General features: G+C 35.9%; 1 protein-coding gene across 2 annotated transcripts in view; it reads right to left on the reverse strand.

Annotated features, from left to right (window-relative positions):
* LOC306844363 (calcipressin-2-like) overlaps positions 1-14798 on the reverse strand; it is a 66677-nt gene that overhangs the window by 21464 nt on the left and 30415 nt on the right. Inside the window, exon 1 of one of the 2 annotated variants that reach the window (XM_079376442.1) lies at positions 5522-5718. The exons of the other annotated variant lie outside the window; for it this stretch is intronic. Within the exon in view, the coding sequence (XP_079232568.1) occupies positions 5522-5608 (87 nt within the window). The 5' untranslated portion in view covers positions 5609-5718. Of the gene's footprint in view, positions 1-5521; positions 5719-14798 lie in introns of those variants that run through there. 2 annotated transcript variants of the gene reach the window in all.

The following is a 14798-nucleotide window of genomic DNA, read 5'->3' on the forward strand; positions in this document are numbered from 1 at the left end:
AGATAAAAAGTCCATCAAGGATAAGAGAGATGCTAAAAATAACACACATTAGCCAAGTGACACCTCACTTAACTTCACATAGATAGTTGCTTTCCTGCCAAGACAAACCAACGCGAATACAAACTGCGTCAGATGACAATACTAAAATGTAAACAGCAGATATGGCTGGAGACTCCATTAGAATGGAATGATTGGCCTTCCCATCAAGGAAAAAAACGAGGTGCTATGCTTTTCCACTCTTCTTTGAGGATGGTGTGGTAGGCATGCAGGCATTTAAGCAATTACAGCTGTTTTTCAGCCAAGCCGTGTGTTTACTGTTCACATTGTGGTTTGAAAACGTTCTTAATAGGGGGTGGAAGCGGGGAAAACGCAAACTGAGCCTAACCTTAACATTAATCCTGAAATGAATGTCAAATTTAACAGTCCCCTGCTTTTAATCAAGACCAGATCCTCTCCTTGCTGGGACATGAATTAGCGTCAGATGGTGAGGAGAAAAAAGGTGAGTTTTTCTTTACATGGAGAGACACTATTCATCTTAAACAGATCCAGGCCAGATCCTCTCGAGCTCTTATTTTTTTGGCTCAACTTTGACCTTGGTTAAATATAACTCTTTAAATGTACAAACTAAAGCTGCACATTGCTTCTCTTAGGACTGCAAGCCTAAATATTTTATGAATACAGTGTATAATATGTTAAAGTAAACAAACAGAGGTCTCAGACCTGTTCACTGGCCTTCTGATGCATATTTTGCACCAATGTTTTGTTTGATCTGGCAATCTCTAATCTGATTGGCTGGCTTTATGTAACTTCCTGAAGTAAGGCCATACAGGTTTTTATCGGTCCGCTTGGAAACTTGAAAGTCTTGTTTACAAGGTATTGTGTGTACACAACATACATTTTTGAGGAAGAAACTAGATTTAGATGAGCACTGTATTTGCTGCTTTGTTTTGTAACTATACTGTATAGTAGTGTCTATATAGTTTGTATTTATTGCTTTTGGACCAGGCTGAAATTCTGATCAGAGTCTAGTATACACAAGTTTGCATAGACTGTGGCAATATGATTTGAAATAAATGCTCATGACGTTATTGGTATTTGGCACCAGTTTCATGGCTAACTGAAACCAAAACTTTTTTTTATTTTGGTAAATAAAATAAAATAAAGCTGATATAAAATAAAACATAAATATTAGATGAAACAATTAAAAAAAAGTGTTGCCTTGCGAACTTAGTAGTAACATTAATAAAACTGAAATAATGATTTAAAGCTATATAGAAATATAAAAAATATATATTTTATATAAATTCATAAAATTACTTAAAATATTTTTTAAAAATTACTACTTTTTTTTAACTAAAATAAAAAAAGAGCTAATTCAAAATATTACTGTAATAGTATATAAATACTAAAATAACACAGTCTGGCACTAATCTAGTCTATATTTTCATGTTTCAGATAAACCCGCCCTAAACGGCACAACAAAACGTAAAAAGGTAAGTGGTTAGACGCTTTAAATTGTTTATATTTAAAAATAGGCAGTTTCTTGCTAAAATAATCTGTAATGTTGACCAAACCAACTGTTGTGTAAAAGGTCTAGCTAGGCGGACAGATTTGTGCATGTGTATATGAAAAAGAGATTGATTTCTTCTTTAGACAAAATAGAAAGACCTTATAATTGTGTACAGATGAAACCACAATCTTGAGAGTCTTCTAGCACAATCAGGTAAAGGACTATCAAATGCTCACTGACTCAGAACAGGGAAAGAATGATTCTAATAATTAGATGTCTATTTGGTGAACTGATATGACAGGAAATGGAGTCGTGGTGCAGTGCAGTGAAGTGAAGTGAAGTGACATACGGCCAAGTATGGTGACCCATACTCGGAATTCGTGCTCTGCATTCAACCCATCCAACGTGCACACAAACAGCAGTGAACACACACACACCGTGAACACACACCCGGAGCAGTGTGTTGTTGTGAGATGTTCTTACTGTAATTAGAGGAAGCAGGTCACCTCCATGGTACCCAAAGAAAATAAATGTGACCTCCTGACTTGCAGTGTTCCCAGCAAGGATCAAATAAATGTAGAAAGCCCAGAAGACCCACTGCTCTTCCTGCTATTACTCAGCATTATGGCCCAGCTGAAACTCAGCCCAGTCACAGCGTAGGCAATGTGAAACAAGAAAGTCATGAGGCAGGAAGAGACAGACACAGGGGTCCAGAAACTGCATGATCTTATAATGGTGAATAGAAGGGATGAATATGGGAAAGATAACGAGGTAGTATATGAGACTGGAAAATACTGCCATATCAGTCTATATACTTGACAACATGAAAACTTGTTCAGAAAGTTTTCCAAAGTCATATGGTAGCTTTGGGTAATGTACAGTACTCAAAGCAATTATTTAATCTGGAAGTAGAGGTGGGATAGACACAAAAATTTCAAGTCACATTTTGTTCCTTACACAAAACCAACATATAGATTCAGTAGACTTGCAATATATAGTTCATATGGACTTTTTTGTGGACTATGAATAGTTGTATGGCAAGTGCAGTGTATTTCTGCTGTCATTAACAAGGCCTTAAACAATATTTAACAACAACAGTACAGCCTAAACATCTGTATTCGCATGAAAATTCTGTGTGGTATTTGTAAAATGAAATGATTTGTCTATCAGTCCAAAAAAGAAAATGACGAATGAACATGAAAATGGACATGAAAATGCAAAATCTCTCTCTGACAGTAATACCACAGTCACACAGTTACAAAAAAGTAAAAAAAGTCCAACAATATTTACGTTTTCAAACAGTTATTCAGATTTTTTATGAGACAACATCAAATACAAGAGTACAGAGTGCTGTCATTTAGAAAAATACTTTATTTCTATAGCACTTCGTACATTATAGATTGTTTCAAAGCTCTGTTCGTAAGTTCCACCAAATCATAGTTTTACGTAAAAACAAGTGCTCTGTGCACTTAAACGAAAGTGTAAATATCATTGGTTGGCAGTTTTCTTCGCATTTCTCTTAAAAAGAGATTAGAATACCTCTTCGTAAAAAATCTGTTACATGAAAAGATGCATTAACAGCCATTTGTTGAAATGAAAATCTGAAAAAAATAAAATAAAATTCATAACTGAACATAAATCTTGGTGTGAACATACCTTAAGCATTTCACTTTTCAGAATCCAGTTAAATGAAATAAAGCCCCATCCTACATTATTTCCTGCTTAATTATAGGTTTCACTCAAAAAAAGTAGCCTAACATTACAATTCAATTTTCCTTTGTAGATATTCCAAGATGTTAGACAAAAAAATTCCAATCTATTTTTGGATGCATAGAGCTTAGGAGGACTTCTAGTCATCTTTAAAAAAATTAACTCCTTAGCTACTGACATTCCTTCCATGTGCGACAAAGACACAATGAATAAAAATTGTCAGCAAATGATGTCAGGACAGAGAGATATGTCAAAGATCCCTGTGGCCTATTTAAATCTGACCCTCGTTGCCAAACGCTAACATTTACTAAAGTACAGTATAATCAGTGTTGGGTGTAACGCGTTACTAAGTAACGCGTTTCTGTAATTAAATTACTTATCCACTGAAAAAGTAAAGTAAGGGATTACTGTTCATTTTTAGGTAATTTAATTACAGTTACTTATAAAGTACTTGCGTTACATACAGTAAATAATTTCAACAGTTCTAAAAGCAATATTGAATTTGAAATCTAAATTTACCGTCTGAAGATATTGAATGCAATGGCTTTAACCCTCCGCGTGCGGGTGCGTTCACTTTCAGATTTTCCTGGTTCACAGAGAAACCTTAAATACTCAAATCAGGGCCGGCACCAAGAGGGGGCATTCGCGGGCAGAGTTACGGTGCCCCCCACTTTCCATCCTCTCCCCTTCTTGCTGAACGTGATCGTTTCGAAAGCGAAAGTGAAACCGGTAAAACAGCGCACATAAGAAAGCGATTGCACGCTTTAGCGAGCGTCAGAAACTGCACGCAATCACAGATTGCACGCTTCCCATCCCACCCCGAACCCCCACCACCACCACCCGCCACACACACACACAAAACGTGATTTGTGCCCCCCCCCAGAAATTCAAATGCCCCTCTGATGGAGGTGCCCTGGCGCCGGCTCTGACTCAGATACATATAAGGCTAAAATCAATAGAATCTAAAAATCTTGAAGTGTCTACTTGACACTTGAACGAATTCAAATTAAAAACTAATGTTTCTGATTATGCAATCCATATGAAACTAAAGCAAGGTACAGTCTTTCCCGTGTCTGAGCTCATTATATGCAGTCACCTGCGCGCATATGCCCTCACCTAGATACAAAAAAAAGTAAAATATTAAGAAAAAAAAAATAATCTAATATTCATCATTTTTGAAAGAAGACCTGCTATGAGAAATTTACCTCATAAGAACAGCGCGATCTGACATTATTCAGCAGAGAAGATCATTTCTGTAATTTATTCTTTCCTACATTAGTTAACGTGTTATTTTGACATAAACCTGTACAGATTTTACTAGTTGGGTTTTTCCTGAACATCTTGCCAAACTGAAATGTATTGTTTAACTTTTAAGCCTTTTTGTTATTCAGATATTTTGCAGAGTATTTCTATTTGTTAACCAAAGGTGGTTACATTTTTTTCATAAAAATGTTTAAGTATTACAGTTGTTTTAAAGCTAAAAGTCTAAACTATTCTATGTTTGACTCGAATTGAAAGAATATAGAGTTTAATTTCTATTAAGGTTTATAGGGATTTTAAGATGTAGCCTAATTAGCGATTTGAATAATTAAGTTACTTATTGAGTAACTAAGTTACTTTTCAGATAGAGTAATTAGTAAAGTAATTTAAATACAATATTGATGAAGTAATTAGTAACTGTAATTAATTACTTTTTGAAAGTAACTTACCCAACACTGAGTATAATGTAGTTCAATAGAACAGATTCCACTGATTCCAAAGGGTGCAATGAAGCATTACAAACACCCATCCAATTAAAGGATGTGGAATCAGTGATGACCTTGTAGGTCTGACAGAGTGTGTGATGTGAAAGATGAGCGTGTCACAGACTTCAGAGAATGATGGTCAGTCGCGCAAAAGCATGACACACTGAGATCAAGTGTATTTTTTTTTAATGAATGGTGTGCGGTGTGAATGAAAAAAGCTGTCAAAACAACTCTATGAGGCAAGACAATCAAAATAACCAGCAGGCAAATTCATTAGACAGAAAATCATTTTAAAGAGGTGCATTTACAAACACAGTCACTTGAAAGACGAGACAAAACGATAAGCCTTTTGGTGCAAAAGTGGTTTACTGTAATCTGTCTTTTTTTCTGTAGATATACATAATGAGGCACTCAAACATTGTCTAAACATAATAACCCTTTTTATTTGTACCTCAGAATGAAGGATGTCAATGTGACAGTCTTAACATCTCTCAAAATCAGTTACACCAACCCTTAGCCGTACGTACCCTAAACAAGTTGGAAGTTCCTGCCCTACCTTGACCTCCCGACTGGTGAACACCTCCACATCCACCGCGCAGGCGATGAGGGTGGAGATATTACAGTCCACGCTCCTGGAGGGCATGCTGGGCTCACTCAGATTGAAAGGATGACCGGCCCCTGACAAAGTATGTGTGAGGAGCGTGTCTGAATGCACGCGAGGCTGTGTGTGAGTGTTTGGATGTGCTGCTTTCCTGCTCTGAAGAGCCTGCTGTAACTCTCAGACGTACATGTGCGTGCGTGTGCGTGCGTGTGTGTGTGCGCGCGAAAGCCCCCACCCCTCCTTTCCTCCTCTCTCTCACTCACTCCATGCAGTGACATCACTGCCTCTCTTTATGAATGCTTGCTTGCACTTGCACACACTAGGGTGTTTTTTTTATTCATAGCCAAGTCTTTTCTCATTATTTTGTCTCCTGTAGTTGTTCTTGGGTCCAAAAACTGTTTTATGTGGCTAGAGTGTGAAATAAAGTAAGATAATTTCTATTCCAACACCTTTTATTTTTGTCAGTTTATTTATTCCATGATCACTCTGATAGGGCAAAGGAAGACAGGAGAGTGACTCAGTACTGCAGATAAATATAAAGTCACATCATAGACACACTAGTGAGCGGATGGAAAAGAGGGCTCTAGAACAAGAAGGATGGAGAGAGAAAGATGAGGTCTGTGGATCCCGGCAAGACGGATATATTATTAATATCCCACTCATTTACGTGACATCATTCAACATGCAACAAAAGCATTCATAGGGGAGTTTTCTAAATATAGGTTGCTATTTTTGTTTCTGCAGCTTGACGTCACACTGTATTGATTTTTATATGACAAAATGTATTTAAAAATGTGGTACAAAACACTTGTGTGTAGTTGTAAATTACAGCAGGCTGAAGGGACTTGTCAGGGTGTTCAATTTTTGATAATGACTGATTAGCTTTAAATACTTAAGGCTGGATACATTGAATATTTATAGTAATTTGCATAGACAATAAAGTAATTCTGTAAAAATTGTGATGAATTTAATCTGCTAATCAGCCATTAGGTTTTGTAAATAGTATGATAAATATGAGACTATATGAGAGTGCTAAGAAATGTTTCAACAATATCTGATTTTAATTTCAGTAGCAAAAATTATATTTTTTATAATATATTATTATATTATAGTTTTATACATTTAATTTTTGTGATTTAATATATATATATATATATAAAATATATCTAAAGAACATTTTTAAGTGATCGTACAAATGTCTGTTGTTTTTTCATATAGTTTTTTCCTATATTCATATAGACTTTGCCTATGAATGGATATGGCATCAAATTAGTTTGAAATATGCCAAGATATTAGAGTGATATACTCTACATAAAACTTGCACAGCCTATTTAGGAAATCAGTTGGCTGGGACATTTATCCACCTTGGATGGAAGTAAGCCGTTTTCTGTGAATGTGCGAGACTTCCAGTTCATTAGCCACTGTAGGGAAATAACGAGAAGAAGTGCTGCAAATTGTAAAACTGTTTGCATTACAAACCAGTGTGTTCATAATTAAGATAATACGTTAAGACACATCAGTTTGCAATATTAAGCAGCAAAACAAGCTGTATTGTGCAGCTAAAAATAGCTGGAAGTGAATACCACCGGAAGCCAGACACATTCAATTTTCAAATAGCCGTGCCCGTTCTTACGGGAAAAATAAGAAACATTAACTGTTAACATTATACAAACAAATTTGACTGCTACATGTCACAACTATCCAATAAGAGTCAGAATCCAGGTAACAGGAATATAAAACAGGATCAGAATGGAAAAACAGAGATAGAATGGGGACAAAAACAGATATAGACATGTGAGATACAATCGGAAAGGTCAGTGGCTGTCCTAAATGAAGCATGCTAAAAGACTCCAGACAGTTGAGTCATCACATTGTCTGCACTGCGGCCCCAGAAGATCGTGTTTACTTTTCCAGCACTCCATAGAATGGACCTGTACGAGTATGTTACGTTGTCCCTCAATGGAAGCCCTGGCGAGTCAATAAATGAACAGCATAAATGACTCTGGCACCAAGGCAACCTTGAGAGGGGAAATGGTCTCACTACATAACACCTGGTGCAGAAAAGCCCAGATGGAAACTGCTAATCTAAGCAGGCTTGACAATAATGGATGGATATGAGGCTCCTGGTATATACGCCAATTGGGCTAGATGATAGTGACTGGGCAAATGGCATGAGGGTCCTTGAGGATGACAAGGCTAGAACAGAGTAATACTTCCTGAGATGCCATGGGACTTTTTTAATTAAGAAGAGAGGACAGCCATGACAACACCATCAGTAACACGCACACACAGACACACTGTTAGATGGATTGTATGCTACGTCATACACTAAAAGAGCATTTTTTATGGTTTTGATTGAATATTTAGGCGCTAAAGGCCCCTTCACACTAGATAACTATTACATTTTAATAATGGTTCTAGTTCTATGAGAATAGGAATTTCAACACTACCATAACAATAATGACACTGAAGAATGATATCTTTCGAGTGACCCTTAGAATAATTTTTTCCAGATTCCAGCTTATAAATAATAAAAACATTGACAGCCAATCAGAATCCACCCGAGTTTAAGGGTGCTTTCACACCCGGCCCTTTGTTTCGGAACCTGGTGCATTTCCCCCCTTAGCTCGGTTCGTTTAGGCATATGTGAACACGGCAATCGTGCTTGGATCCGCACCAAAACAATCGGTCTGAGATCGCCTGAACGAGGTGGTCTCGGCTCGATTGAAAACGAACTCTGGAGCGGTTCGGTTGTAGTGAGAAAGCAATCCGATCCAACGAACCAGGCTATATCACAATGTATGATGGGTAGCCTAATTACGTAAGTTCCGTGAAAAGCATTCACTTTGTTGTGTTGCTAATACCTCAAAATGAACCTGTGAATGTCTGTGAGCACGTCTTCGCCATTCAAAATCAAAGCGCACTTTTTCATTTTCTAATGCCTTCTTATTGCTCTTCTTCATAGTAGGTACATTTTAAAAATCTTTTCCCGATGAATCCTGGACTCCTGCTCAAAATTATACATTTTTATAATGACAGCTACAAAAAAAAAACAACAACAATAAGCCGGCGAAGCTGTTGTCGTTCCATCCTGACGGATGACAGCTGTGACAGCTGTGGAATCCCGGAAAATAAACCGTGGAACTTTGACCAATGAAAGTACAGTTTACTCGCGCATGACTTGTATTAACAAATTTGGTCTGTTTATAAACTTTGCCGTGTAATAGAAAAATAAAAAGCAACATTGTAATCATTTTAACCCCTGTTTCAGAACAAAGCAATCGATCTACAGGTGTGAACGCACCCTAAAGATCTTGTGCATTTAAAGCAGCAGACAACATAACTGTGCATGCTTATAATAAACAGAATATTATCGTCTGTTGGTGTGAACACTAATATGGTTATAGTTATCTTTATAATTACAGTTCTTGGTGTGAACAGGTCTTGAGCACAGTATTATACCCATGTCTAATTTTTCTGGAATGTCCGTGTGGAATATGGAGTTCCTGTGGAGAAAATGAATGGGGAAAATACTTCTGGAAACCACTGAAAATTTGAGTTGTCACTGTTGTGCCTTGTATTTGAATTTGTACACATGAAGTGCCATTATGGCTTCTTTCAAGAAAATTATATATATTATATGGCCAGAGCACTCACTCTAGACACCCTTCAAACAACCTTGGATGTCGTGTTAAAGCTTCTTTGTGGAGATTGTGACTTGTGGAACTATTCTGAATGCTAATCTTTCCCCACTATTTTTCTCCATGCATGTCATGGAAATGGTGCTATGGCTAGTCTGTGGGCCCAGTCGCTTATGATATGTTTCTTCCAGTCTCAGTTTGCAGTTTTTGTGCTTTTTAATGCTTTCTTGAACTAGGTCTGGCCATTGTTTCTGAACAGTTCAGGGTTGTGGGTGGTCTGTGTAAAAGGATCATATAATTTGCAGCATGCTATCTTTGCACTTTGATCCCTTACTAGACAAATACAACTAATTCTGCACACGTAAAGCATGTTATCTAAAAACAACATGCCAAGATCCCTTCCTACTCATCTGTACATAGATTCATGACATTTAAGTCTACAGCGACTAATGATGACTGACTAAAATGCACTAATGTTTGTTAACATTAGTAATGAAAGTCATTATAAAATCTAACAAAAGAATGAGGTTGTTCCTTGTGACCTTGTTGGAAGGGGACCAATGTAAAAACTAAAAATAAAATTTAGCTGAACTACATGTTCTGATTTGGAGGAAACGTATGATTCAATTTGAAAGGTTAAAAACTTTGCAAAGTCTTTGCACTTTACAAGAGTTGTAAACACATTGTGAAATTGGAAGCAACAGATAGTGTGGGAAAGCACAACAGAGCAGCAGGCACTTGCACCCAGTTCCACCCAAATTTGTGAATTAAAAATATGTATAATTTTTTTTAGGTTTTATATGCAAATATTTTTTTTAGGTTTTATATTAAACAATCTAGGTTTTGTGTTTTACCAACACGTTCTCATAATTGTAATAATTTCAGTTAGCTTTTTATGTTTTCTTTTTTTTTTTTACTTAATATGCAATATTGATTAAAAGCATAGATTTTGGACCAATGAGGTTTTACCAGGGAAAGGACTAAGCGGTGTGACAAAAACTAAATGTGGCTAACTGTGTTGCTGTACCACGATGTTGGCAGCTTTAGGTGATTAGCACTACAAGATGGGATTTATCGTTTGGGGCTTTGTTGTGTTGTACCTGGCAAGGACATGGTGTTAAGCACACACTGAATCAACAGTGTTTTGTTCAGAACATCACTGCTTTGCTCACTTACACATGAACTGATCATTTGCTGAGTAAACAGGTTCTCATATTGACCACCAGGTGCTTTTCCACTTACTCTACAATAAATCATGATAGAAATCGTGTTCTTCCTGCTCTATTGTCACATTAAAATTAGCTCATGCTGAAGCATCAGGTAATCTCAGACAGGGCAGGAGACCATGTGACATAATAAATATGTAGTCTGACTGACAGTGATGCAGTCTACCCTTAGTCATCCATTACTTTCATTCTCTCTCTCTCTCTCTCTCTGTGTGTCTCAGGGGTTGGTCACTCTCTACAGGTGTGGAATAGCAATAGCAGTGGCAGTATTCTGGAGACTCTAAACCAATCTATCTGGGCTTTGTTATGGAAATGCTGTAATCCCCAGTTTCCTCCAGCACAGCACTGAACACAGTCTGCAATAAATCCACGTATACAGACTCAGCACACAGACGCAAATACACACTATGCAAAAAAAAAAAAAAAAGTCAGATTGGCAGAGAAAAGCAATGCGGTGGTAAAAGTTGACTTAAAGTAGAAGAAGATGGATGGAGAAAAAATTGGCAAAAAAAAATCAACGGTAGTGTGCATGGGTATAAATGTGTGTGTCATGGTTTTTACAATAATTTCAATAATAAAAAATGAGAAGAAATGGAAATAATAAATGTTTCTTGAGCACCAAATTAGCATGATTTCTAAAGGATCATGTGACACTGAAGACTGGAGTATTGATGCTGAAAATTCAGCTTTGCCATCACAGGAATAAATCATAATTTAAAATATAATTTTAAAAATTATTGATAATAATAAAAAAATATACTATTTTTACACACACACGTGTGTGTGTGTGTGTGTTTTAGACTATGCTTAATGAATATATTCCTCATAGTGTTTATGCCTCAGTGTAGGTAAGTGCTATGGAAGTGGTTACAAACATTAGCCAGGTCACACACATCAGGAGGGTAAGAGTCATCTGGTAAACAATGGCATCTGAATACATCCATTATGCAGGAATGAAAAATACAGGTGCTGAATATTTATTTGTCAGAGTTCACTGCTTTCCACAGACACACACAAAACAGATGTCCCTGTTCTCACAAAATAAAAGGTCTGAGATTTCACCTATATGAGTGAAACACATGGTAAATAGTTACAGAGAAGAGCAACAGATTCATAAAATATTACTGGATTCCTTACATGTTATGTTGATTAATTAATATTATTTTATTTTCTTAATTAGGAATTGCTCTTCAAACCACATTGAAAATCTAGGATTAAAAATGTAGATACACTACAGATTTTTAAAGATACACTACACTTTTTTTTTTTTAAAGAAAATAATTATTGAGCCAGTACGTTAAAATTATTTTTCTTGCTTTAGTTACATGCTCAAATAACTTATTTTTTTCAATATTCTTCTTGTAGGACTTTACTTTTGCAGCTCAAACAGAAGAATAGTACAGATTAAAAAAACTGCAAGTAACAACTTTGTTTCAACTACAGATGTTGATAGAAAGCCCAGAATTCTATAATGTACCTGTAACCTTGGAAAAAGATTGATTCATGATTTTGAAAAATTGAATCAAAGAATTACATTATGACACCATAACATAAAATAATTAAGAAATATTCAAAATTAATCAAATTGATGAAACTGAGCATGTGAATTTTTGTAGAACTGAAGCACAAGAGGCACTTTGGAACACTCTCAGTTAATAATACTACATGATCATTAGATTTTACACACATAAATTATTATTTTCATGTGTTAACAGACCAAAACACATGCACTCACATATTCACACTCCATTTGTGAGCGCTGTTATCATTAGATATACCTAAAGGAGATTATAATATACAGTGTTAAAAAAAAAAGAGTCATTTTCCAGTTAAAGTCAGTTCAAACTATATTAAAACAGAAAACTGCTATTTAAAATTGTATTTTTCATCAAATAGGCTTTAAACTCTAAACAAATGCAGGGTTAAATATGGACAAACCCAGCGATTGGGTTGTTTTCAATCAACAGTTGGGTTAAATGTTTAACCCAACCTTCTGGGCAGTAACCCAACCGCTGGGTTTGTCCATATTTTACCCAGTGCTGGGTTGTATTTAACCCAGCATTTTTAAGTGTAGTGTTTATGTAAAATAAAATAAATTTTTGTGACAAAAAATACTTTCTTAAAAGTGTAGACATGTAAATGTAAACAATGCAAAATGGTTGGCGTACAATACATTATTTACTGTACAGTATGCTAGTATTCCATTCCAAATATAGCCACAGAAAAGAAAAATGGGAAACAAAGGGACAAGAGTGTTTGAAATGAAAGAGAGCAGCGAAACAAGGAGACAAACACACAATGAGAATGAGAGGGGGATGAGGAAACGAAGAAGAGAGGACAGCAGCGAGCTGATTAATGGCACTGCTGATGAAAGCCTAGTATTGACGTCAGACACACAATAGATGGTGAAGAAAGTGAGCGAGAGCGAGGGAGAAAGCCTTTCACTCTAGCTCACACACCGTATTCGTGGAATATATGCACACATAATTTCATTCAAGTAGACAATGTTACATTCTCTCACATTCAGCAGTTTAAAAGCAGAATGAATTTCCCTTTGATGAGCATTCTACAAGATCCTTTTCATCCTGAATTAGCTTTAGAAGACTGAATTGTGAATTAAAGGACCTTATAAATTGCTACCACAGCCGAGCAGTTGCTCCAACACATTGAGCTGTGATGCTAATACAGCTAATATATCACTAGCTATACTATTTATAAGGGATGGTGCCATGGTGCTTGCTTATGAGCACAGTGATAACAAATTAAATATTTATCACTTTGATTCCTCTATGCTCTCCAAGGCTGCATTTAAAATTAGAGTAAAAACCGTAATATTGTGAAATATTATTGCATTTAAAATAACTGTTTTCTATTTGAATATATTTCAAAATGTAATTTATTCCTGTGATGCAAAGCTGAATTTTCAGCATCATTACTCCAGTCTTCAGTGTCATATGATCCTCCACAAATCATTCTAATGTGCTGATGTGCTGCTTGTTATTTTTCATATTTTTGTGAAAATCATGATACTGAATTTTTTTTCAGGATTTTTTGATGAACAGATTTTTTGCCTCATACAGCACATGTGGTAGTGTAAAAAGACTAAACATATACAGTATTATTATTAACTATTAACTATATGCATCATGTGCATCGGTTCATCATTTAAGATATAGTATCAGATTTTTATTTTAACTTTAAACTAAGCAGTATGTGATAAGGTGACATTTATGTACACAAACAGAAGACATACAATATAGTTTCTGCAAAATGAGTCATTCAAGAGTCATAACCTCAGTCTTGTCGTCTAGAGCTGCCTGATACACCATGACCGATGCTGTGTTTAACCTTGGTCATAATTTCTGATATAATATTGTCATTCCCGTGACATGACCTTAATCTTTGCTCCAAACACATGCTCAAGGTCAAAGCGCTGCCTCATGTGGCCTGTCGAGGGCAGCAGAGCCAGCCGGTTACCTTGGTGACATCAGAGTACCAGCCAGGGGGGAGGGGGGGGGGGGGGGGGGGGGGGGTGCTGCAGATACCGCCTGCTTAACAAATGTCATGTCTGATAGACCTGTCTCTATGGGATCAGGGCCAATTTCAAAGAGATTAGGGACAATTTCGATGGGATTTAGTACATTTCATATTGGATTTTAGTTGACCCAAAGAACAATTTATGACTGGGATTATATAGAGATAAAATTAGGTTGAGAGCAGTCTCCAAAAAAGCAGACAGATGTGTTCAATTTAAGAAAACCTGTAGAGATTGAGAGAGATTCTTGAGCATGACAATCTAAGTTTTAGAATGAAAAATATGTGAAAGCTGTATTTAAAACATTAGAATACCAAATAGTTGAATATAAATATATAGATGGTAACTTTCAAATTTTGGGGGTTATGTTTTTTTTATTTTATTCAGCGAGGATCTATTAAATTGATCAAACATGACAATATAGACATTTATAATATTACAGTTAAATTTTCAAATAAATTCTGTTCTTTTGAACTTACCATTCATCAAAAATCCTAAAAAAAAATGTATCATGGTTCACACAAAAATATTAAACGGCACAACTGTTTTTAACATTGACAAGAAGTTTCTTGAACACCAAATCAGCATATTAGAATAAGATCATGTGACACTGAAGACAGCAGTAATGACTGCTTGACAATTCTGCTTAATTACATAATAAAAATATATTAAAATATAATACAGGCATTTTAAATCAGAAAAAAATTTTTATCAAATAATTTCAACCTTGGTAAGCATGCGAGAGCATCTTTCAAAAACATAAAAAAATAATACCAAGCCAAAACGTTTGAATGGTATACATACATGCAATCAACCTGTAATTGTTTTAA

This window comes from Barbus barbus (assembly GCF_936440315.1).
Source record: "Barbus barbus genome assembly, chromosome: 24".
Taxonomy (NCBI): domain Eukaryota; kingdom Metazoa; phylum Chordata; class Actinopteri; order Cypriniformes; family Cyprinidae; genus Barbus; species Barbus barbus.